General features: G+C 49.4%; 11 protein-coding genes across 11 annotated transcripts; 6 read left to right on the forward strand and 5 right to left on the reverse strand.

Annotated features, from left to right (window-relative positions):
* Positions 1-4,385, reverse strand: An02g12970 (uncharacterized protein; the record flags this gene model as incomplete). The annotated part of the gene is made up of 5 exons (XM_059746724.1): positions 1-967; positions 1,013-1,065; positions 1,224-3,613; positions 3,660-4,172; positions 4,285-4,385. Coding segments are annotated over 5 exons (4,024 nt in total), but the record flags the coding sequence as incomplete, so codon positions are not given.
* A 309-nt stretch (positions 4,386-4,694) lies between these two features.
* Positions 4,695-5,870, forward strand: An02g12980 (uncharacterized protein; the record flags this gene model as incomplete). Its single annotated transcript, XM_001400392.3, has 4 exons — positions 4,695-4,944; positions 4,994-5,175; positions 5,222-5,785; positions 5,835-5,870. The coding sequence occupies 4 exons, from the start codon at positions 4,695-4,697 to the stop codon at positions 5,868-5,870; spliced, it is 1,032 nt and encodes a 343-aa protein (XP_001400429.1).
* A 1,346-nt stretch (positions 5,871-7,216) lies between these two features.
* On the forward strand, positions 7,217-8,160 carry An02g12990 (uncharacterized protein; the record flags this gene model as incomplete). The annotated part of the gene is made up of 4 exons (XM_059746725.1): positions 7,217-7,402; positions 7,527-7,643; positions 7,750-8,001; positions 8,098-8,160. The coding sequence occupies 4 exons, from the start codon at positions 7,217-7,219 to the stop codon at positions 8,158-8,160; spliced, it is 618 nt and encodes a 205-aa protein (XP_059600119.1).
* A 270-nt stretch (positions 8,161-8,430) lies between these two features.
* Positions 8,431-9,510, reverse strand: An02g13000 (hypothetical protein; the record flags this gene model as incomplete). The annotated part of the gene is made up of 4 exons (XM_059746726.1): positions 8,431-8,682; positions 8,821-8,977; positions 9,262-9,299; positions 9,424-9,510. 4 exons carry the CDS (start codon positions 9,508-9,510, stop codon positions 8,431-8,433), a joined length of 534 nt encoding a protein of 177 aa, XP_059600120.1.
* A 2,316-nt stretch (positions 9,511-11,826) lies between these two features.
* An02g13010 (hypothetical protein) lies at positions 11,827-12,439 on the forward strand (the record flags this gene model as incomplete). The annotated part of the gene is made up of 5 exons (XM_059746727.1): positions 11,827-11,997; positions 12,064-12,177; positions 12,245-12,284; positions 12,321-12,359; positions 12,411-12,439. The coding sequence occupies 5 exons, from the start codon at positions 11,827-11,829 to the stop codon at positions 12,437-12,439; spliced, it is 393 nt and encodes a 130-aa protein (XP_059600121.1).
* A 1,121-nt stretch (positions 12,440-13,560) lies between these two features.
* Positions 13,561-14,074, forward strand: An02g13020 (hypothetical protein; the record flags this gene model as incomplete). Its single annotated transcript, XM_059746728.1, has 2 exons — positions 13,561-13,707; positions 13,820-14,074. The coding sequence occupies 2 exons, from the start codon at positions 13,561-13,563 to the stop codon at positions 14,072-14,074; spliced, it is 402 nt and encodes a 133-aa protein (XP_059600122.1).
* Positions 14,075-14,396: 322 nt separating this feature from the next.
* Positions 14,397-14,624, reverse strand: An02g13030 (uncharacterized protein; the record flags this gene model as incomplete). The annotated part of the gene is made up of 2 exons (XM_059746729.1): positions 14,397-14,500; positions 14,597-14,624. 2 exons carry the CDS (start codon positions 14,622-14,624, stop codon positions 14,397-14,399), a joined length of 132 nt encoding a protein of 43 aa, XP_059600123.1.
* Positions 14,625-15,708: 1,084 nt separating this feature from the next.
* An02g13040 (uncharacterized protein) lies at positions 15,709-16,497 on the forward strand (the record flags this gene model as incomplete). The annotated part of the gene is made up of 3 exons (XM_001400398.3): positions 15,709-15,981; positions 16,053-16,277; positions 16,363-16,497. The coding sequence occupies 3 exons, from the start codon at positions 15,709-15,711 to the stop codon at positions 16,495-16,497; spliced, it is 633 nt and encodes a 210-aa protein (XP_001400435.3).
* Positions 16,498-17,592: 1,095 nt separating this feature from the next.
* Positions 17,593-19,229, reverse strand: An02g13050 (uncharacterized protein; the record flags this gene model as incomplete). Its single annotated transcript, XM_001400399.1, has 4 exons — positions 17,593-17,746; positions 17,800-18,662; positions 18,717-19,106; positions 19,161-19,229. The coding sequence occupies 4 exons, from the start codon at positions 19,227-19,229 to the stop codon at positions 17,593-17,595; spliced, it is 1,476 nt and encodes a 491-aa protein (XP_001400436.1).
* A 774-nt stretch (positions 19,230-20,003) lies between these two features.
* Positions 20,004-20,993, reverse strand: An02g13060 (uncharacterized protein; the record flags this gene model as incomplete). The annotated part of the gene is made up of 4 exons (XM_059746730.1): positions 20,004-20,255; positions 20,300-20,447; positions 20,549-20,911; positions 20,941-20,993. The coding sequence occupies 4 exons, from the start codon at positions 20,991-20,993 to the stop codon at positions 20,004-20,006; spliced, it is 816 nt and encodes a 271-aa protein (XP_059600124.1).
* Positions 20,994-22,008: 1,015 nt separating this feature from the next.
* An02g13070 (hypothetical protein) lies at positions 22,009-23,058 on the forward strand (the record flags this gene model as incomplete). Its single annotated transcript, XM_059746731.1, has 6 exons — positions 22,009-22,092; positions 22,217-22,254; positions 22,311-22,415; positions 22,460-22,529; positions 22,622-22,846; positions 22,981-23,058. The coding sequence occupies 6 exons, from the start codon at positions 22,009-22,011 to the stop codon at positions 23,056-23,058; spliced, it is 600 nt and encodes a 199-aa protein (XP_059600125.1).
* Position 23,059: the final 1 nt, after the last annotated feature.

Consider the following 23,059-nt stretch of genomic DNA (forward strand, 5'->3'; position numbering starts at 1 on the left):
GAATGTCCCGGATTTTGTCGCCGTACTTCATCTTCAGCGCGGCCAGGCGCGCGTGCGGGGTGGAATCCTGCGATCGGGAGTTCGCTCCTGAGGTCGCATCCCGACTCGACGGTCGGCTTGGCCTCAGCGAGGACATGCTGCTGACTCGTAAGTGGCCCGAAGGTGGATGACGACCGTAGAGCGGACGCAGCAAAGACCGATCATTACCGGTCGCATCCATCTCGAGGTCGGGGTGATGACCGACGATGGAGGGCAGAGAGAGACTGGACGAGGCAAGAGGCGCTGCGAGGGAGACAGCCGTCAGTTCAGCCGATTCACTTCCCGAGCGAACGAGGCTCTCACCGTTAAGCGCCAGGGCGAGGGGAGGATCAGCAACCGCATCCTGAGTGCCCAATGACGAGATTGATGGTTGGACTGACCCCCGCCGAGGTTGAACAAAGGCTGCAGGGGGCAACGCAGCATCGCCTCCAGCACCAGCCTGGTCGCCGTCCCTCACCCCATCTAATTGGCCCGACACGCTTTGTCCGGCCTGACCGGGCTGACCAGGGGTTGCCAGTGGCGCGCCATTGAGGGCCAGTTGGATCCGGCTAGTCCCGCTGTCATCAAGTCTCTCCTGTTGCTGTTCATGCTCATCTCCAGCGATGTTCTTTCGAGGATCACGGGCGGGTGCCGGTTTGCGAGACGGGAAAGACTCCCGGGCTACAGCTCCCAAGTGAATGGATGCCCTACGGCGATCCTCGCCAATGGCTACTGGGTCGCTCTCAGAACGAGGGACTTCCTTCCGCTTCACCCCCCAGCTCAGCCGATGGTGTCCCGCCGGTCGAGAAGCGCCGGTGACCGGAAGGCTTCCAAAGTGGATGCTATGGCGCTGGTGGCTGGGCCTGGTTCCTGAAGGATCCAGGTCGGCTGCCTGCTGGAGCTCCGACAGGGGCACCGGTCGACGATAGCCGCGCGAGGCCTGGAATCCCTACATATCCCCGCATTAGAGGCGATAAGACGCAGCAAAATAAACCCGAAAAGGAGGAGTGAAGACATCATTCATGTCACATTCTGAGGCACTGAGATCTGACCAATTACAGCGTGGTATCAAGCAACATAATCACACAGGCAAGAAACAACAAAAAAGAACAGGCCGAGCGTGCCGCTCGCTGGCCAGACCGCCCATCATTATCAGTAAAGAGATTAAGAATCTACCTTGTCGTTCCCTCCACCTTTCAACTTACTCCGGCTGCGAGCAAAGAATCCCTTGGCGGCCTCGCCTGCGCGCCCACCCAAAACTCCCGCCGTGTGCAGCAGCTCTTTGCCGCGTTGCTCTACTTGCTGTTTGTTCATCATTGCCCCCAATGGCGCCGATGGCCGTCGCGCGTGCCCCGAGCCAGATGGGGACAGATCAGCTTTACCAAGAGCCGCCAACTTCGGGAATTTGCCTCGAGAGACGGGCGCCTTGGCATCAGTGCTGGTCAGTTTCGTGCTCTTCTCGACCACATCATTGTGTTCTGGGTGTGTCTGGACAGTGACGGAAATCCATTGGTTCAGACCCGTATCAATGGTTCCGAACTTCGTCCGGGTGTCGTTAAAGGCCCGAACGCGTTCCTCTGACGTCTTCATTGCCAGTATTTCACGGAATCCAAGTAGTGTCGGCTCGACTGTCGCCGGGGTCGTGAACATGACTCGCGATGCCCCCCGGTCGGAGCCTGTCTGTGGACCCTCGTCTGCGTGAGAGTCGGGAATGACTTCTGCGTTGTAGACTTCAGGGAGGTACTGCCCATCGGAGATAATGCTGCGATCGTCCGGTACGGGAGGCACGATAGTGAGCTTCGGCTTCTCCGTGGACGGCGGCTCGGTTGCTTCGCGTTCCTCGACGACAGGCTCTGAAATGGGAGGTATCTCTGATAGCTGCGGGCGGTCCTCGGTGGGCGGGAATTGCCCGGGCATGGGCACGGGCGGGGACTGAACGCCTGGATCGGGTGCAGCCTCGCCAGAAGACGAAGATTCCCAAGAGAATCGCCTGGTCAGCTTCGGCTTCGAGGCTGGCGCTGAAGGTGTTGGTGCGGCAGTGAGAGGGTTTGGTTGTGTGGGCGTATCCTGAGGGGCAGATGAGGGACTCCCGTAATCAGGAGGTTGGTCACCGTCGCGAGAAGTGGGCAAGGCCTCCTTCGTCCAGTAACGCTCGTATTCGTCCAGCATAACACTGCTGTCCTGTTGCGGTGCTTCCAGGCGGCGCTCATCTTCATGGTCTGGATCTTCCGACGGGGTGTTCTCCCGGCTCAAAGAACGAATGATTTCCTTCCGCAGCCGATCACTCTCCGTGTCCTGGGGCGAGTTGTCTGTACTGAAGGATGGAATGATTACTGGGACACCGTCCCCAGTGGTGATTGTAGGTTCGGAGGGAGGATGGCTGGTACCAACGCTAAGTGGCGCGGGAAGACCGTCGCCAGCCTCTGGCAATTGCACCGTTGCTTTCTGCGGGCTTGCAATAATGTTCTGGGGCGAGTCTGGAGTGTTCGAGGCCATTTCCCCGACCGCAGACGGCGCAGTTCCTTCGACGCTAGCGATAACCGGTGTTCTAGATGGGCTATTATTTGGGCTAGGAAGGCTCAAATCTCGACGGTGGCCGGGCTTGAACACCATGTTTCCTGGTTCTTCTTTGGGTGTCGAGATGGTTTCGGGTTCTTCTACAATCGTAGGAGTCTTGGTCTCGCTCGGGTTGTGCTGGGGTATAATCGGGCTAATCACCGAGGTGCTATCGCTGTTAGACCGAGCAATGCTGTCCACCGTGGTGCTTGGGGTCTCCACATCGAAAGCCTGGTGAACAACCGACCGGAATCCCAAAGAAGGATTGTGCTGTAGTGTATGTTCCTGACCCTCCGACTCCGGATTTATCTGGGCGTTAGAATGGGGTCCGAGTGAGAGATCAGGATTAAATCCAGAAAGACGTTTCATATCTGGTAGCTGGATGACGGGAGGCTCATGTGTAGATGCGTCAGCAGGACGGGAGCCGTGGGGCGTACTTCCAGCATCTGATGGCCTCTCAGTAAGGTCCTGGGCCGGGTGGAGTATGTGATCGCCGGGAGATGCCGCTGGTTGTTGTTCGTGAGAGGTCGACGCAGTATCCTGAGACACTGGCGCTCCAGGTGGCGCCGCACCCGGGTTGTCAACAAAATATCCGGCCTCAGATGCCTGCTGTCTAGCAGCACTTTCCGCTCTCATCCTCTTGTAGATCTCAGCCGGGCGCACAATAGGGACAGTCCGGTTGTTATTTGGAGCGGCCGCCATGCGGTCTGCAGAGAGGCTACGATGCGCTCCAGCACCAGCTGCATCTAGTGTTGCCACCTGATCCATGGATCTCGACCGATCTGCTGAAGGTAGGGGTGGACGAGACACGTCTCTCGTGAACATGCTAGGGATATCTCCGGTGCTTTGGTTCATGCTGGGAGGCTGCGGAACAGGCGGAGTCTCATCCTCATCATCATACTCGCCGTACTCATCATCTCCCCAATCATTCCCATCGTACGAGTACTTTTTGGCCTCGACCCAACGTTTCGTTTTCGCCCGATTCACATTCGGTTTGAAGGATAGCGGGGTGCCGCCGCGTGGATAAGGAGAGCTTGGGCTATCGGAGGACGTTGAGGAGCTGGACCCAGGGCAGAGTTAGTTACGTGCGGGGACCTGCAAGTAAGATATACGCATGGCCTACAGTTTGTGAAGCTCCGGCTCGTAAGGCTGGAACTGGCGTGCCATTGCTGACTAGTCTGACCGTGTCAACCCGACTATGAACATTAATCGAATAGTCGGTGTAAGTGCCCGATCGGCATATCACATGCAAAAGACCTGGGTTGAGAGGTGTATGGAGGAAGCGACCGTGGATGCGAAGGTGCTGCGAGGTTGAACGGAAGACGCGGGAGAACGAGAGAGGATGGTTGCACCAGATGACGTGGGAGCAAGGATGGCGATGACAGCCCAAGCCACGGGGCAGCGCAGCAGCGGCGTTACGTGGAATGGGGGTTATTCTTAGCAGCGAAGGAAGGGATGGGCGGCGTCTGATCGCGATCAGAATGGGGACGGAGGCACACGAGTCTGGGGGATGGGGTACGGAAGGGAATTGAATGAAGTTAATCGCCAGCGGGATAAGATAGGCTGATTGCGATGTGCCCCTGAGACTCCATCGGGATCTAATAATGAGAAAGAAGCTCTACTCCTTTCAGTTAAGCTGCTGGACCGGTTTGGGAGCCTGACGCCTGGGGCACCAGGTGGCTGGTGCTGCCCCTGTGGCTAGTGACAAACTGGGGTGGCTGGGGCGCACGTGGCTGAGCCTCCGCCTTTCCTATTACGGACGGAAGACGGGCTGGCGACGTCGGCTTCTCGCTCGTCCACTCTCTCTCCATCTTCTCTCCCCGTGCCTCTACGGTGGTCGATGCTGGTCTCGGTTGATTGATATGGCCCTTTTGTAATCCTCCCACTTTACCTTCAATCTGTGCCTCTCCGCTCTCTTTCTTTCTTAAGCTGTACCGCCACCACTCAACGGACACGTCTTCAGTTGCCTCCTTATCGATTAGATCGACTCCGTGGAATCTCACGTTGCGCATTCGTTCTGCATTCGGCTATACCCCTGTACATCTTCGCCTGCATTGCGACCGACTACCAACTTCTCGTTCTTTCGCCTAATTCCTATTGATCCTACATCTACCTACACAATGACCGGCCCGTCCATCCAAGATCGTACCGGCGAGTTTCACGCCATTCTGGGTCAAGCCCAGAAGCGCATGGCCGCCAACAAAGCCAGTTCACAGCGCCAGGCTCTTTTGACAGATGCGCAGCGGAAACAAGCAAACGGTTCCGCAGACGGGCAGGGTGGCAAACGACGATCGGAGTTTGCCCGGAGAGCTGTGGAAATTGGACGAGGCATCACGGCGACGACTGCGAAGCTGCAGAGACTGGCCGAGTGTGAGTGACTTTTGGACGGTCAGATGAATGGCGCTAATATTATTCGCAGTGGCCAAGCGAAAGACACTCTTTGACGACAGACCGGTTGAGATTTCCGAGTTGACGTTTGTGATCAAACAAGATCTCGCCTCGTTGAATCAGCAAATCGCCTCGTTGCAAGCGCTTACTCTTTCACAACATCCTAAGAGCAATCGGTCGAAGGCGGACCAGGAAGGAGAGCATAATGACAATGTACGTGCGACCAATATAAAGACCGGAATGAAGCTAATGGGTTTAGGTGGTTGTCATGCTACAAGGAAAATTGGCAGATGTGGGAGCCAACTTCAAAGACGTCCTTGAAGTGCGCACAAAGAACATCCAGGCCTCGCGATCCAGAACCGAGAACTTTGTCTCCTCAGTATCCTCAAAGACACATTCTGCCCTCGATACGCAGCGCTCCGATTCCCCACTTTACAACACATCTGGACGGCGGACGCCCCAGCCGGGCGGCGCTTCCGATCTACTGACTCTGGAACCCTCGAACCCGTCTCCACTCGGCCGCCCCTCCATGCACTCAGATCAGCAACTACTGGTCATGGAGGAAGCCCAGACGAGCAACGCCTATATCCAAGGGCGTGGTGAGGCAATTGATGCGATTGAACGCACCATCAGCGAGCTGGGTGGTATCTTCGGCCAGCTTGCGCAGATGGTCAGCGAGCAGTCCGACATGATCCAGCGGATAGATGCCAACACGGAAGACGTGGTGGATAACGTGCAGGGAGCGCATCGCGAGTTACTGAAGTACTGGACGCGGGTATCCGGGAACCGATGGCTCATCGCCAAGATGTTTGGCGTTCTAATGGTAAGCTCATCCCGTAACTTGGTGGTCGAATGGCAGCTAACTTGTGCAGATCTTCTTCCTACTCTGGGTGTTGATATCGGGATAGACACACCCATTCTTTTCTATTATACTGTATTAATACTGGTTCATGTTCGTCCTGCTGTGCTGAACGAATAATGCAACCGTTTCGTCGCTTAGCCTTGCATTCTTTGTCTCCTACCTTGTTTGGCCGTGGCTAGATCTGATGATCGATCTTCTACTATTTACTTTATGTGCTTCGGATGGCCTGATGTGAATACGGTCCATGATTGACTAGATCAATTTATTCATTCCATTGTTCATTCTTCTTGTCGTGTCGACATCATTCATTGGCTGCTGAGTCTATTCAATAAGTTTTGGATAGATGAAGCAGATGGATGACATCCAGTGCATTCCGATGCTATCATTCCCCTAAGAACAACTATTCACCTATCCCATAGTATATATAAGCTTCTTTCGTTCCTTCTCTTCTCTTCTTCTTCCTGAAATGATTTCTTTAAACTCACAAAATAAGCCCACCCTATCTATACTAGATAAAAGTTCAAAAGATCCCAGATAAAATGCTAGCTTCCGACTTTTTGGATGGCCTATCAACTACTATATTCTCAAAGCCTAGTCTATCCTCATGATACAATGGAACCCTAACCACCCCGAATCATGATAAAGTAGAGGCTCCAAGAAAAGTATTCCCCTCTACATCAATGAAAGAACCTTATCTTTTGAATACTATTCGTATTCCATGCCGTCTACTATGAAACAACAAGACACCAGATAGCCCGTCTGAAGCTTCACTCGATCTTCATGATTCCACAGGGGAAGGGGATAGTATCTACTACTACCACTACTACTACTAGCCATACCAGAGGTATACCAGAAGTAAGCGTCAACACCAGTACCTTGCGAACATGGATAACCTAATACATTACGATTTAAAACAGCTCATGAAACGAATGACCCTACGCCGCACAAACAGGTCTCTACAGAAGTCTGGAAGTAGCGGCTAGATGGAGGAGCTGCTAAAACCCGAAGCCGAGTAGAACGGTCTGGGATAATATCATAATACCAGCAACGGCTCCAGATTATATTCCATACAATCCAAGGGAACGGCCAACATACTGCCGTTGCTTCTTATATGGCCATTGTCTCAGGCTGGATGGCCACAAGATAGACAATGAAGACTTCCAATAAACGCATAATGGATCCAATCAAGCAGCCTCTTTTCAAACCAATACATCATTCTGTCTATGTGACTTTGTATTCCTGGCACCAGACTCGTTGGTGTTGAACTAACAATGGCAATCGTTTGTGAAGCTCACTAGCCCAACCAGGGCGTTCGAAAGCGCGGCTATGTTCAGTACTGATCCCCGCCTGTTCTTTGGCCAAGGCGCATATATTACGCTGTCGACGACCGAGATGCGGGAGATTGACGCTAAGCTCGGCCGCCACGGACTGGAGAATCAGTACCATGACGTGCAAGCTACTCCCCAGGAGCACAATGTGCGATCGTCACCGAGCACCAGCAGTCGGACCACGGGCGACGACGAGTCGGTGCCGTCGGAAACCGAGCCGGAGGACATTGACGATTTTTCAGACGACATGGTCCTGCACGAGCCGAAGGCGAAAGGGGACTGAGCAACCAAACAACTTACGATTATTGATGAGACATCTGAGCCACCCCTGCTGCTTGGTGGCCATCGATATATCGTTTTGATCTACTTGGCAGAAGTCGGTTTTGACAATCATGGTACTCTTGCGCACGGCCATGCTGGTGGAAAGATACGGAAAGGGGAATGACCTCCACGGACCAGCTGACCATTCATCAATGAATCGGGGAGCTTTTGTTACAAAGAACTCGTTGACTGGACACTGTGCATGAACTAAAATTCCGAACTGATCTATAAGAATGATGAGCACGGCGAACAACCTTGGCCTGAAGTCGCGAGCAGGACAAAAACTGGGATTCAAGGGTTCATGTACAGGACGAGCCCACCAAGACTGTTAAGGTAGACCACCAAAAACCCCTGCTGGTCAAGCTTGGAAAGCAAACGTGGGCTCTGTCAGGCCTCTCCCACTTCCTCCATCGTAAGCAATTCGAGAATGACACCAAGAAGGATCCGTCTGGATCCTTGTACCACTCGCGCAAAGCCGAGCTGGGGATTGCACTGGCTCAAAGTCTCATTGACAGAGGCTGTCCCGATGTCTTTATCATATCACTGTGTAAGCCCAGGTGGCCTTGGTGAAGAAGTTATGGGAGCAGAGGCATCCTAAATTGGAGTAATTGGGAACGGACCAAGGACATCGTGGCGGAACTTGCTAGTAGGAAAGAAAACGGAGAACCTCACCCAGTTACTGAATGAATATGGCTTGCCAAGTCATCGGCTCTAGACTGGCTCAATTGGAATCTCAGAAGAAAGGAGACTCCGATGGCGAAGCCGACGCACTCTCTGAACCCTCTTCCATCCCGGCTGCCGACGAGCCTGTGCCCCCCACCGACGGAGTTGATGGGGTAGCGTTAGATTGTCAATATCAAGATACCAGCGGGCGGTGGTGATTGCCATAACGGATCGAAAAGACACCTTCATCCCACCCCTTTTTTCCCCCAACACCTCTAACATCCTTTTTGGAGTCTACGCATCTTGGAGGGTTTTGTATCGTCCTTTCCAGTCGGACACCGTCTGTTGTTTGGGGAATGACGTGGCTGGCACCGTCTGTGGTCGAACTGGTGTCTTGTGGGTATGGTTGATTGCACGCTTCTTCATACACACGGGTCTATTTCCTATCGGGGTTCCCTCCTGCTCCTCAGACCATAAACTTTCGCCAGTTATCTCGAGGTAGGGCTTTGGAACAAGCTTGGATGTTAAATCTCCATAATGACGCATCTTATATTTATGGCGTTACCAAATAGTCTGACCAAGGGGGCAATACCACTTCCACTGAGAAGCATGCATGCTAAACTCGGCTTAGAACTTCATTGACGCTTTGGACAGTTCAGCTTGCCTAAAACCCTATGTACCTACAGAAAGAGCACCCGATTGATCATAATTTCTCTCAACTGTCAAGGTAGAAGTGTGTCTGCTACCTAGGTCTCTATACCTGATCCTCGACCTGCCACACCAATGGCCTCTGATGCGTACGATCACGATCGGAGTAAAGACGTCAAGTACAGAATCATGTCTGCAATTGTCGCCTATTAGACATTGACTGTTGATTAATTCCGTCCCAAGAAAGCCATATGGCGCAGCATATGAATGGACTGGTCTATACTATCACGCCTTTTAAGGTTGCCCATTCTAGGGCTACCAGGTTGTGAGAAATCATACGCATTCGGGCTCGTCCACCACAATCAACGTTCAGCCGAACGATGACAACTATAACATGATGTCTGTGGCCGAATTTATTTCGCATGTCTCTTATCGCCGTGGAGAATATGAGCATGGCTAGGGAAGTTTCCAACCCACCTGAGCTTGGAGCTCTGTATAAGCTCAGGAATCATGTCCTAGACAGTGTTAGTCTGTCCTGAACAAATCCTAAGGACACCGTGTCTTAGAAGGTCGAAGTAGACCTCGAGTATTGCTTTTCTCGCTTTGTTAATGCTGAGGAATAGCGTAAAGACTACCTACGACGAAGATACCTGGTAACGGTGCACGGTGAGTAAAAGGTCTGGCTGTGTGGTGGGCCCCTGCCCAAAGAAACACCAGACATGGCATCGTGCGGTGGTCCGATCCATAAGAGCAGCTCCCTGCATGAGATACTGTGGTAGAGGAAGTCAAAGGCCATTTATTGCGTCATGGCAGCATAGATGAATCGGGGACGACAAACTACCGCCCCAGCCAAGGCACATAATGAATCTAGCAGTAGGTGGGAACCTGCAGTCCCCGCTGCCAAGTCCTGTGTTAACTGCCGGTGGCCTCGGGCAGAAGACTCTGAGGAGCAGCGGATAGTCATGAGGAACTGACGATGCCGTGCAGGAGGAAAAGGCGCACGCTACCAAGAAAACTTCTGCTGCGGAAAAGCGCACCTAGCGCTTGGGGTGGTTTGGGTTGGGCTGAATACTATCGTTGTGGTAATATGGTCTGATCTATCGATTTCTAAGCTCAAGATCATGGTCGAAGAGACAGCTCTCGATGCAAATTCAGTTTTCGGTGATTCGGCGCTAGGCGCTGTAGCATGGACCGTTTAAATCATCCCTGGTTCAGATGGTAACTCCCAAGTGGCAGTCGTCTGTCCATTACAATCATCGTTGCAAGTGTGGCTTGTACGCCGGGATGTTTATGGGATATTACTTTCCTACCAAGCAGATTCAGGGGATAAAAAGCGATGATCTGGCCTGTGGTTTATGCATGAGAGATGATATCCAATAGTGCCATAACACCAGTTTGTCTACTGACCCGGAACCGTCATCAGAAAAGAGCACGACTCAATCTACCAGGGCTTGTTTCTTGGCTAGCATGGCCTGATTTGGATATTTTAATCATACTGGGACCTCATGGAAAGTTGCAGTGGCAACTACCTTCAATGACTACCTTGTGCGGACAACGTATACATACGAGCAATCCTCGGGCCTCTCATTCTGGATCCAGTCAATCACGAAAACGAATCCTCTGAAACATTCAAGTTCTAACTCAATTGCCTCCTAGCAATACTGGTCTTAGCCAGATGCAGAAATCAGCATATCAATGGATATCCAGAAATGATAGCCATGGTATACAACAACTGCATGTCTTCACCCCGAAGGATGAAAATAACGCCGTGACCGACGAGAATGTGTGTCAATTAAGTTGCCAACCACACAAAGCTGTTCCCACTGGTCGTCTGACGCTACTCTACGAACCAAGTCGTATAAATGCCCTTGCCGTCTGCCACGACAGTGACCAAATACGGGTATAGGCATCGTTAAGGGGAAAACAGGTTTAGTCCTAAGAGTTCTCTGCTACATTGAATGGCTTTTCCCACTACTTGATCATTCTCCAATAAGATTTATGTCAAGCATTCGCATGCAAACCCACGCTATTGATCACTTAAACACACTAAGCCTCGGCTTTGCATGATTTAGCACCATCCATATACGGAATGCCACACTTGAGCTTACCATGAGAGCCGGATTGGCGTATTACTTGTGTACAGCTTTAATATATTGGGCCTTTTGTCAGATAATCAAAACCGCACAAATCAGCTACAATATTGCAGTGCAAGCACGTGGTTAAAGGCCACCGAGTGTGTTGAAGACATTTTAGGGCAAAGAATTCAGACATCGACTCGGATGGATTCTGGTTCAGAACTGTCAGCACCGAAACCAGCACTCTTTTCAACAAGCATGGATATGTGAATGTTACCGAATGCAAGAAATCGTTTCTGGAGAGAAAGTCAGAGAGAGCTACCATTTGACAGACCTATTATGGAACTATCTGCAGCTGTCCAAGCCCCGAACCATTGTTATCTCAGCGCGCATGCAGTTTATGGCTCCCATGTCAAAAACTATATATCAAAGACTACCGGAATTACCGTAGCTACTTGATATTTCACAACTCCAGCATTGGAAGAGAGACTGTTTTGCGTATCCTTCGCGCAGTTCAAGGTGGATCAAACACATCGATGTGGGTGACGAATGCGAATGGCTTTTACACCTCGAGTAAAGATCGAACGATGATATGCATGTATATCGAACCATTCAAACCGAAAATGGGCTGTCTGCTTCTCTATAATATAGAAAGATCTCATGGATAGACGCACAGGATATTCTTTCAGTTGTGGCATCGACCAGCTTGCACCTTTTACGCTGGAAACGATATCTATGGCACCAGGTGATGAGTGGACACCATACTCCAGACTGCTCAGGCACCTGCATTGTGCAATCAACGCTGTGCCAACCCATGGCTTAGCCCTAAGTAAACGATACCTACAAAATACCCCAAATTATGATGACAGACGATCCGGCACTGTGTAGGTGAATCAGTGGGATCCCTGTGTTGATTGCCGAGAGCTCATTCGTCTGCATTGAGGAAACGTCCTTGACTTTTCCCAAAATGCTGGCAGCGCTGATGCCCCTGATCAATTTTGAGCGGCTTATAGAGGACCTTAACCAGCCTGGTAGTGGTCAGTCGTTGCGCAGCGAGTCGGTATGGTTGTACCATGGGATACTGCCGCTTCGTACTGTCTGGAATGCGAGGGAATATGGCGATGACGCGGCATCTATTGTAAGCATAATAGATTCCGACGTCATCTAGGGTATTTATCAAAGCTATTAATCATTCTTATTATAGGCTGTAGAAGTCATTAAGAGAACTATTCAGCGCAAAAGAAACGTTTGCCAGTCATGCGGTCGCCGTGGCCAGTCCTTCGGAGAATGTTGTTTTATGCGTGGGATTGAAGTCCTGGTAAGTTTCCTCTAATTAAAATCCCAGTATATCCTTCTAGAAATTAAGTAAATCTGACTGCCTATAGGGTGCATACATATCTACAAATTCCAAACATTCAGCTCGATGTATGCTGAAATGACTTGGTCATTAAAACTCTTCAGTTAAGGCTGTCGAAATCCACAGCGATTACCAGGAGGCATGTACTCGTCTTGATACCATATAATCTGTTGCGCTACTATGAATATTTCCAGATTTCGTCAAATCAAGAGCTTGCTATTAGTAGCTTACGATGAATATACCTGGTCCAGTCAACAAGTCGCAGAATCCCAACAACACCTCAGAAACAGCCAGCCCAAAGAGAGAAGAAACACAATGACTCGTCCGACCAGCGTCGTGGCGAGGTGGGCCAAGCAGATGGTCCAGCAATTTGGCAGCGCGATGATCTTGCTCATGTTCTAGGGCTGTGACTTGACAACGGTAGATATTTCGGTGAAGGGGCCCGTGATAGACTCAGTCAAGGCCCCCGGGGCGGAACTAGAACGTTTAGACCACAGTCACATACAAGATCAACAACATTGATGTGAAATGGAGCCTATAAGCAACTTCGGCAGAATATCGTCTCTATGTCCCGTGGCACCATTTTAAAGCGAGAACGGATTCCCCTGCTCGGTCCAGCTTCTCCCGGCTGTCTGTAGGGTGGCGAAGAGGCATTACAGTACCAACGGCTGTGCTCAGCAGCGAATGGCTTTATTGTGTTGTCGTTGCAATGCCATGAACAAGGGCAGACTGGAGAGGAATATGTGCCAGTGTATCTGGTAATGAACCGGCAAAATTTGTCACAGTTGCCGGGGTGTGTGCCATAGCGGCACGAACCATTCTGGACACACCAGAAGCGATGGAATCTTTCAAAGACGAAGCGCGAGACTTGTGGAATGCGGCTTCAGGGAGGAACGCGCGACTTCTACGAGACATCGAATAGAGCAAGATAAAAACTGAGGATCAATAGATGGCCACTAAAGCCGGAATTGATCAGGCGACACCAAAAACAGTCAACGAAGTCCAACTTTTCACACGGCGTGAAGGCGTTCGCTGAACTGGCTCAACCTAAGAGCAATGCGACCATATACCGTGCGAACAGAATCGTGAATGAATGATGCAACGGGCCTATTCCGGGTACACGAACTCAGGAACATGCTACCCGGAGAGACAACAAGGATCTTAAGCCACTTCAATATAGGGCAGATCGCGCTGAGATGTGCCAAAAGCATCACCAATCCTGCCTCCTCCCATTGACTGTCTGTGCTGTCCTCGGGGTCGCGGGAGCTTATACTATACAAATCTCACGACGGCGTGAATCTCGACATTACCAATACGAAGGCCACGCCTCACAGAAGGTTCAGGATGAATTTGATTCGTATAAACGTGTATCTCGATAATAATAGATGGGCAGACTATCCAGATACCAGGCATGAAACGACATTGCCTAACCTGATGGCAATGAAACGATACGGTCCTTATCGTGTCGACATTGGAGAAGACGTGGAAGAGGTATGTGGGAAGAAGTCTCCCCATAAATCTGCACGTTCTGGAGAGGGTATACTACTTATCTATTCTGCATGCATTGCTTGAGAACTGCAAACAAGAACTACTAGCATTCAAGCAATTTGGTCGAGGAGGAATCCAGATTCTCATCGAGGATAAGATTAAACCCGCTACAACGATGTACATTCCGCATGGAGTATATGGAGAAGACGACGGACTTTTACATATCCCACATGCGCTTTCTTCCCTATATTCAGGCGTCATTCTCCTCGCCAACACAGAACAGGACGATAACCAAAGACCCACTGCTTCATCTTCATCATCTGTCACCTACCGCGAACATACAATTCCAAATCTAAGCTACCCATCTTAGCAGGAGTATTGCACCTACAGATACAGAGTTAACTTGTCAATAGCGTATCCTGCTAAACGGCTTACTAGCCTCAGCTACTTATATCAGTTGAGAATTAACACCGTATCAGTCGCGGTAATATCTTGAGTGCTTAGCATCCGCAACCAAAGAGCCAGGGCACGTCCACGTTTATTGGTTTAGTGCCCATTCTCCGATCGACAAACACTCCATATAAGATTCTAAGATGGAATAACAGAAGGGTGAGAAAAACCAATTACTGGCCCGGTTAACGACCAACGCCTGAAGTGGAACATTATCAGGTTGTCTCGCCTCAGTCCAGGATTCAGCCATTTATTTTAGCCACATCTGTCGCTCCTATAACCCATGCCACCAGCCCATCTCGAGGGAACACTTGTGTTTGCTTTGAAAGCATTCCGTTTTTATACACTACAGATGATCACTTATATCAAGTCTAAATGGGCTACTCAGATGGAATAATTGGGCCGACGCATTGATGGCCCAACCTAATTGCTGCGCACACACTGGTGTAGATATGGGTGCATGTAGCCATGGTGCTGTGGGTAGCATGGCCTTGCGAAGACTCAGGTTGTTTTGCTTTCACTCTTCGATAACTTCGTTCAAGAGCTCACCCCCCTCCCCCTTACAATCTTTTCTTTTCTGCTATGTCTGATTTGCAGGCTAGCATCTGGGCTGGCGACTCAGCCGTTGTTGCAGTCGCTGGGGCGGGTGAAGACCCAAACCGCGTGGCCGAGATGACAAGAAACTTCGTGCTCACCGCGTTGTAAGTCCTGGATATATATAAGCCTACTTTCATTGAACGCTGCTAGGCGTTACTAGACCGTCCCGGAGACGTCCGAGGCCTGCAAATTCGGATGTAGTTTCCATCATCCGGGGGAGCCCTGCCCTCTAGCCCGCTTTCTAGGCACAGGCCAGCGTGCAGGCGTTCCATGCGAGCAGAGCAGTGGAAATACTAACCATGGAATATAAAATCAAGCGTTTAAAAAGGGCTTATGCTATGAGATTTTGGAAAAAGCAGGACCATCTCTTCGCGGGTTCGAGTCCTCCTCCCCCGGTATCTCTGGGCCAGATAGTGTTGGGTTGTTTGAGCTCAGTGTGGGCTTTCAGTTCATTTTTCTTTTCGATTGGGTTGGCAAATCTAGTAGCTAGTCATGCATCTAGTATAGGCTTGGGAATTGTTGGGATGCTATGGGAGCTGGTAGTACATAAGAGACTTTTGTGCAAGATATATTTACGTCGTCGTTGCACTCGGGATAGGAATTTATCATCGCTAGTACGCGTATTAGTACATGCTCTCATGGCATAATAATACTCAATGGCTGCTGGAAAGAAATTTTATAATTCAATATACTGGATAAGTTAATCCAACAGCTCTAATACCAATCGCATACACCCTCTCGTAGTGCCCCATATTCAGCATAACTCGTATATCCGAATATATCCGACTCACCAACCAACCAACCCCGATAGAAAGTTCCCGCCCCACACAAACCCAAGCGGGAACAACATTAGCCGTTTTCTCCACGATATCCGATCCGATCCAATCCATGCAGCACATCAAATTCCCCCTTCCTTCCATGCAATATATTCCACACTAAGCCCCAAACCAGCCAACCATGTTCACCTTCTTCTCCCGATCCCAAACAAGCGGAGGAAAAGGCGGCTGGCAGCGCATCGGGCTCACCTCCGACTTCCCTGATGTAGACTCTCCAGAAAACAATGGCGATTGTCGGGTGACATCGCAATGCAAGGCTTTTACGATTCCGAAGACACCCACACCAGGCTCAAGTTCCGCCCCTGTGGAAGCGGAGATTGATGGTCCGCTGGAGGATTTGAAGGATCAGGTTCTTGTGTTCAAGTATAAGGGGAAGATGCATGCTATTGATCATGTAAGTGAAATGTCTTATCTAAGTAGCCATTATTGGCATGGAAATTGGTGTGGAAAGCTGATCGGGTATAGCAATGTCCGCATTCCTCGTTTCCACTGTCGCAGGGAAGTCTGTTTGACATTGAGGATTTTGGAATCACCCTGAGTGCGGGTATAACATGCCCTAAGCACGATTGGTCGTTTGATCTCTTTTCTGGACAGGCTGATCGCGGGAATTACAAGCTTAAGGTTTGGGAGGTACAGTTGCGGGACCTGCCTGCCCCGAAGGATGGGGAGAACGATGAGAAGGAGGTTTGGGTGAGACGCAAGCAGCGGATCGGGTAGTTGGAAGAACTAGTTGTTTTGTTCATTAGAGTTTTCCATTGGAGAGTTTGTTGTATAGCTGGCGGTATCGGCACCGCCAGAATGGTGCTTGGGCTGGACCCAGGAAGCTGATTCGATGGAGACTGCAGTTCCTGCTGCAGAAGAATCAAGATGTTGGCGTATGCTGAGGTTGGGAGCTGCCAGTCACATTTGACAGGCGAGGCTATTGCCTAGTGCAGTGATAGGCATGAAGTCTCAGGTATAACTTCGGCACACGTCAAGCGAGTTCTCCACTCATTATCATCTGACTAGAACGCTTCTTTAATAGACTCATGTTGAAATTGTTCCAAGAGGCTGCCCCATTGACTCCAAACCATTGTAGTAGAATCAATGGAATTGTGTTCATCGAGACCGTGCAGTTCAGGTCCATTCCAGGGAGTATGGTCAGTAGTCTGACCTTCCAAGCGATCCTGGCCTATTAGGTGTCTATTAGCTAGGCCCAGAGTCATCTGGGAATTTGCATACGTTCCCGTCTCTTGCCTCCAATATTTAAAAACTTATATCAGGACAAGGGAGCGAAGACGCATTGCGGAGCGCTCGCTCCTCATTATGCGCTTACCAGGCTTTCAAATGAGGTCTTGAATGGCGGTAGAAAATGCCGTCTTCTGTTGAGCGATACTCTCCCGATGGTGTCGGCTATATATGCGATTAATGATGTACCAAGCGTTCCTCGTTTTCTCCTCATGCACGCGATACTGCAGTTCAGACAGCATATGTATCAATGCTTCCCATGGAACATTGTCCTCAACGTACCACATGAACCACTAGGTGACATATAACGCAAGATGGAGTTTTTGGTAGGACTTGTCCTTGTGTGGACGAGGGGGTGTCTGTGACCAGTCCGGCTGTTTCGGAATCTGCCATGACCGGGTGTTTTGATAACAGCTAGGTGTTAATGATGTTGATTTCATGTGTCTACTGGAGCATGGTAGCGAATGTAAAAAGGTATGATCGCTCTCAAGATGAGCTGAGTGGGACGCGGCAAAATTAAGAAGAGGGCCGAAGACACGGTGTTTGTTTCATGTACCCGGAAATGCGGATTTAGGGAGTGTGGCCTCCGCGGCACGCATATTTTTTATTCGATTCGTGGGCTTCTGGCTCTACGTCCTTGCTACTCAGCTCTAAAAAGCCGAAGAAGCACTTTCTAAACGTCTACTAGTTAGGGATATAGCGAAGTGAATGATTACGTGGGTTGATGTATCGTAAAATCTACCTGCAGTCGGTGCGGGAAGCGTCGGCCCCTCTTCTATCAACAATCATCAACATCACGACTAGCACAGTAAGGGCTCTTCTTCCTTAATACATGCCCAAACTTCCAGATGAATATAACTCCCGTCAAACCAATGCACAGTGCAATGATACCCAGTATGCTTGAAGTCCAACCATACCCTATCCGTTCATATCTATGTCATTGTCAGCAATGCCGCTCTACTCGCAGGGAAGAGAAGAAACCCACGCATATGGAGAAAACAATGGAAACACAAATCCCGCCAGACATCTGAGCATTGACGTCGCAGCAAGCGCACTAGCAGAGTATCGGCCGTACGTATCCACGACATAGATGTTATTCGAGACCGTGCAGATGTACGCCGCAGCCGCAAATAGTGCGATTCCGATATCAGGCATCAGCCAGAACATACGGGCTTCCGCACTCCACCCATACCAGAACAGACCAATGGACAGGATAACGGTGGCCGGTATCATAATGGGTATGCGGAACTCAGGCAGGCCTTTGCCGCCGTTCCGTTTAGTCATAATTCGAAATATGCGGTCATTAATGTGGGTTGCTACTTCTGCTGCGAAGGCTGTTCCTAGGCCCAGTGCGAGGTAGTGGAGTGATGCTATGTCTAGTTTCTCGTGGTAGCGGGTTGTCCAGAGGATGGCGATGGAAGAATAGAGAATGTAGATATTACCGTAGAGGTAGCCTTGATATAATGCCATGACTTGCACTATTGGTTGTGTTGAGAGGAGTTTGATGGGGCGGATCATGATTGTTCGCATCATGTCAAGTTTGGAGTCACTGGGAAAGTCGTGTTCTGTGTAGAGGCCTGTGGCTCCTGCTTTTGTGAGGCGATCTCTTTTCCTGCGTAGAAGAACTGGCGTGTATGACTCGTCGAGGAAGAGAAGACCGAAGAGCTGGACGCAGCCGTCTATGATAGAAGTCGCATAGAATGCCCAACGCCAGGATGTGCGCATTGTTAAGAACCCACCCGCAATGGGGCCCAGGACTTGTCCCATAAGAGGGAATATGCTGTAGATTGCCATGGCTTTACCACGATCTTTGGCATTGAACAAATCTCCGAGAGTTCCAGCTCCGATCTATAGTTGAAGCTAAGAATCACAGAAACTAATATGGGGGCATTGGTAACCTACACCAACAGTACAACTTCCGAAAAGTCCAGCAAAGAACCTAAAGGCAAGTAATTGCTCAATACTTCTTGCAACACCGCATGCAGTATTGAAGATCAGAAACACAAAGTTGAATGTCTGGAGTACCCGTGTTCGCCCCCAAATCTCAGACATGGGACTGATAAACATGGGCCCAATGGCATAGCCAAGTAAAAATATAGACATAACCATAGGCTTCTGAACTGTCACTGTGACATTAAGCTCTTCCGCAATGGTATCTATTGCCGGAGAGACAATAGTGGTTGGAAGCGGACTCATTAGAACGAAGCCTGAAATTGAGATGACTGCTAGCCACTTGCGACGAGTAGACCAATTCTTTGGATTCTCTGGATCGTCGGGTCCATCCCAGGTGACCTTATAGTCGTCAATACAATGTCTTCAGTATGGCCATAGCGTTTCCACACTTACAAGTTTATCATCGAGAACGCTATCACTCGTATACTCTTCCCGCTTGACGACTTCTTCATCTTGACCCATTGTTATTGACTCCTGGGCGCTCACTTCTTCTTCTGAAACCTCAAAACTGAACCTTCGACAAGGAGCCGATAAATGAAGACAGAAAGGAACGGTGATCGAACAAGTTAGCGCGAGCAAGGTATTTCTGCTCCAGTGAAATTTCAAGATTTCACATTCGACTAAATCCCCAAATTTAATAGTCAGAATAAGAGATCTGACGAGGCAACTCAATGGTTGTGCGTGGATATCGAACTCCGAGCTGCGATTTACTCCGTCGGAATGAAATGTGCATGCTCGGAGTTCAACCACCACGATTTTATTCCGATCAGGCTGGATTTATTCCTTGAGTGAACCCCACCAAAGTTAGCGCATCACTAAGAACAGGTCATTGCTTGGAAAGTAGTTCCGCTTGCTTTAAGGTCTTGGTCCACATTTTGATGAAGGATAATTGAATAAGAACCAGAGATGATGATGCCTTTGGAAGGTCCAGCCATGCTTGGAAGACTGGGTTCGGAATCCACCATAGATACTCAGTAATGCATCCCATACTGCAGCCAGCAGAGTCGGTAAATATTTGTTCTGGCGCCAAAGAAGTAAGGTATTTCAGGTAGTTTTAAGACTGCAAACTTCTTGCTTCAAAGCCGACAGGCTTCTAGCTCGAACATTCGGAATAATTTTAGGGCCTCGTAGTGTAGGCAAGGAATTTTGAGCATTAGGAACTATTCATCTGAAGACACTAGCTACGGAATCTGAGTACAACTAACAATTGTAAACAACCATATACTGTATAACCTCCTATTTTATTAAACTAAGTTCATCACCACGATTGTGTGTTTCCGAATCCCGCTGGGAACGAAATCCAGCCATCGCTCTCTGAAGAAGATCTCGAAGATGGTTGTTGTCCATCAGAACTTCAAGAGAGATGCCGACATCGTATAGAGATTCAACTTTGTCGAGAAGCTGTTCAACTTGGTCTAATAACTTGGCTCTTTGATATTGAACAATTCGGTGGGCGTGCTTCGGTGTTTCAAGAAGTCCCTTGATAGTCTGATTAGTCCCATACTAGACATACTAGTTGAGGACATACGTACACGGTCACATTCACAACTATCAATCGCAGATCTGTGCCTATGCCGTTCTACTGGACGTTGCCCTTTCTGTTGGTCTTGCACGTTTCCGAAGAATGCAAGCTCGGGATCGGGTAGGATACCGAAATCAACTTCGGTAGGAGGACAAGGCCTACGTCTCGGCTCAGGAACCGTAAGCAATTCGGTACTCATCGAAAGATGTGATAGTCTCCGCCGTTATCATTCCGCTTTTGGGGAGAGAATTGTACGAACCTGAAAGCCTGTAATTGCTCTTCAACATTTGATGTCTGCAAATTATGTGGCGTATCTTTGATACTTTTCGGAAGTGTGAAAGCAGCACCTTCGAAAGCGTTCTGGTTGTATTGTACATCTTGGTCTGGGATGCCTAGCATGCTGCAGGTGAATGCAGACAAAGGTCCGAGATGATTATCCGACGTCAAGCATGCATAGCCGTTATCGTGGGGCTCTGGGTCTATTGTTGAAGACGGCAGATTCGAGGGTCCGTCGTGGCTTTTTTCATTGCCAATACCACCCGTCTGATTGTCTGGAGGATGTGATTGTTTCCGGGCTTTTGCTTTTTCGCCTATATGCAGATAAGAAATCATTAGCGGGAACCTTGAATGCTATACAGTGTGTTGACTCACGAAATTTCCGCTGAGCCATACGGTTTTGGATTCGTTTCCGTTGGGATGGACATGGTTGTTCTCTGATCTCTAATATATTTTGGCCCATAAACGAGTTCATCGTAGGATTAGAATGATAAAGAAGTCAAGTTCGCATACTATTACTGAGCTTGAAGACTGTATGAAAACAAAGGTAAGTACAGCCTTGCTGACGTTCGTGATGATTCCATATAGCTTACATATTAGCCATCCTCAAGCAGTAGGACTAAGAAAGAAATACTCGACGAAGCTAGTATTTTAATGTGCACTTCTTGGCGTAATCATACTAGCGTATTGGGGCATTTGTAGATCCTGTTAGAGCTGGGAATGTGATCCCAATCCTTTGAGGGCGTGGAAACCATGAGTGCTGGATAATGAGAGGATGTGTTCATCTACAACGTCAGTGGCATACTCTGAAACAGAGAATACATTCTGCCCTCACACATTCGATGAAAGTTTAACTGAAGCTAGTCAGCCTTTATCTACGTTGAACGGTCTATATGCTTCCATAAAATGTACAATACTACCATTTGGCCTGAGAACCCTATCCGCATGGATTGAGCCGAAGTCTTCCCTAATTCCAGAACAGCGATCAGTGAACTGATGTCCCATAATGAAAACATTGGTAAGGATTCGGAGTTGGCCGAAACCTGAATGGGATGCTCCCTTGACTATAGTAGTCATTCCCTCAAAGAGTGACGAGCATGAATCAGTAAGCCCCAATGCGAGGTGATAACAGCGCGCTCTTTATGAGGAGCCGCATAGCGTTATAAATGCAGATGCGTAATGAGAATCTCGATAATCTTTATCTCCCAGCAACACCGGGGAGAAATTTTGGCACGTTTCCTCAAGTACTGTGAGAAAGCCGCATTGATTGGCGCGACTCGAAAACCGGGGAGCATTCCAGATAGTTGCCCAGATCCCTTTCCCCGTTAGATCAGCCAATACTAGCGCGGTCTAGACAGTCAGGACTCATTAGCGGCATGGAAAAAGCCCCCACCTGCCGCAAAATTAGTATTCTGTACACCTATTTGCGTATCTACTCCGGTGATGGTGGGCAAGACTGAGCGCCTTGCTGAGAAAATCGCGTCAACCGCTTGGCAGTCTTGCCGTCTTCCGGCTGATCGTGACAAAGTACTATCTATCCGAGCAGGACCCTTTTCGTTAGCGCAAATTGCAGCAGAGGGACGTTCGACTAGACTAAATCTATATTAGCCCAGTCTTTGTGAATCTAGATTTCGGATAATTCCCATAGCAGGGAAACGTACCTAGTGCGCCAGTGACTGGCCGCAGCACGTGCCTAGGCAAGATGACCCTGCTCCTCCGCTTCATACGACCCTTGCATGATGCAGCCGGTCCGAGGTTGTCGCCTTAGAGAATCAGTCGTATTATTCACCACCAGAGAAAAGGATCGTCGCTATAGTGATTTTGTCGGTTGAACCCGCCGCTAAAATCGCGTCATTTTATCTCATCTAAAGAGATCCAACCTTGGGCTCATAAGGTTGCTGAGCACAATAGAAGGTCATCTGGATGAGAGTTTGCCACTTGCTTTGCCCATGCTAGGCAGATATGTAGAGTAGCATCATAATCCGAGTTTGGTGTAGTGATCGGCCACGCGAAATAGTTAATAAAGAACCAGGATATTCTCCGGATAATTGAACAGAGGCAAGAGGATTCAGGATGCGAGCCAGGCCGGAGCGGCAGGAGCGGGGTAGGAGTATGGGGAAATGGTTATGTGGCCTTTGGTAGCAAGTGTCTAGGCTACTGTGGACTAAGGGTCCATACTGAGGAAAGTAAACAAGCACTGGCTAAAAGGATTCACCCATTGCTTGATCTGGCCTTCCGGGAAAGCAACGGGGACTTTCTCATTTCAGACCCGTCCTACATGGTAAGGTTCGAAGTGTAAGTGCTAGCCCGTCCAAAACAAGGGTCTGCGACACTGGTTATTGGCCTGTATTAGCCTATAATCTCTGAAATACTGAAGAGAGGAATTCCTTGTGGGTACTTTTGCCAACACTACAGTTGTTGATCGATATATCTCGCTATGTTATCGCTAGGTCATGCTGCAGTTTAACCCCCCTCACTCTTGGCAGAGTATGAC

The sequence above is a fragment of the Aspergillus niger genome, assembly GCF_000002855.4.
Source record: "Aspergillus niger supercontig An02".
In the NCBI taxonomy this organism is placed as follows: domain Eukaryota; kingdom Fungi; phylum Ascomycota; class Eurotiomycetes; order Eurotiales; family Aspergillaceae; genus Aspergillus; species Aspergillus niger.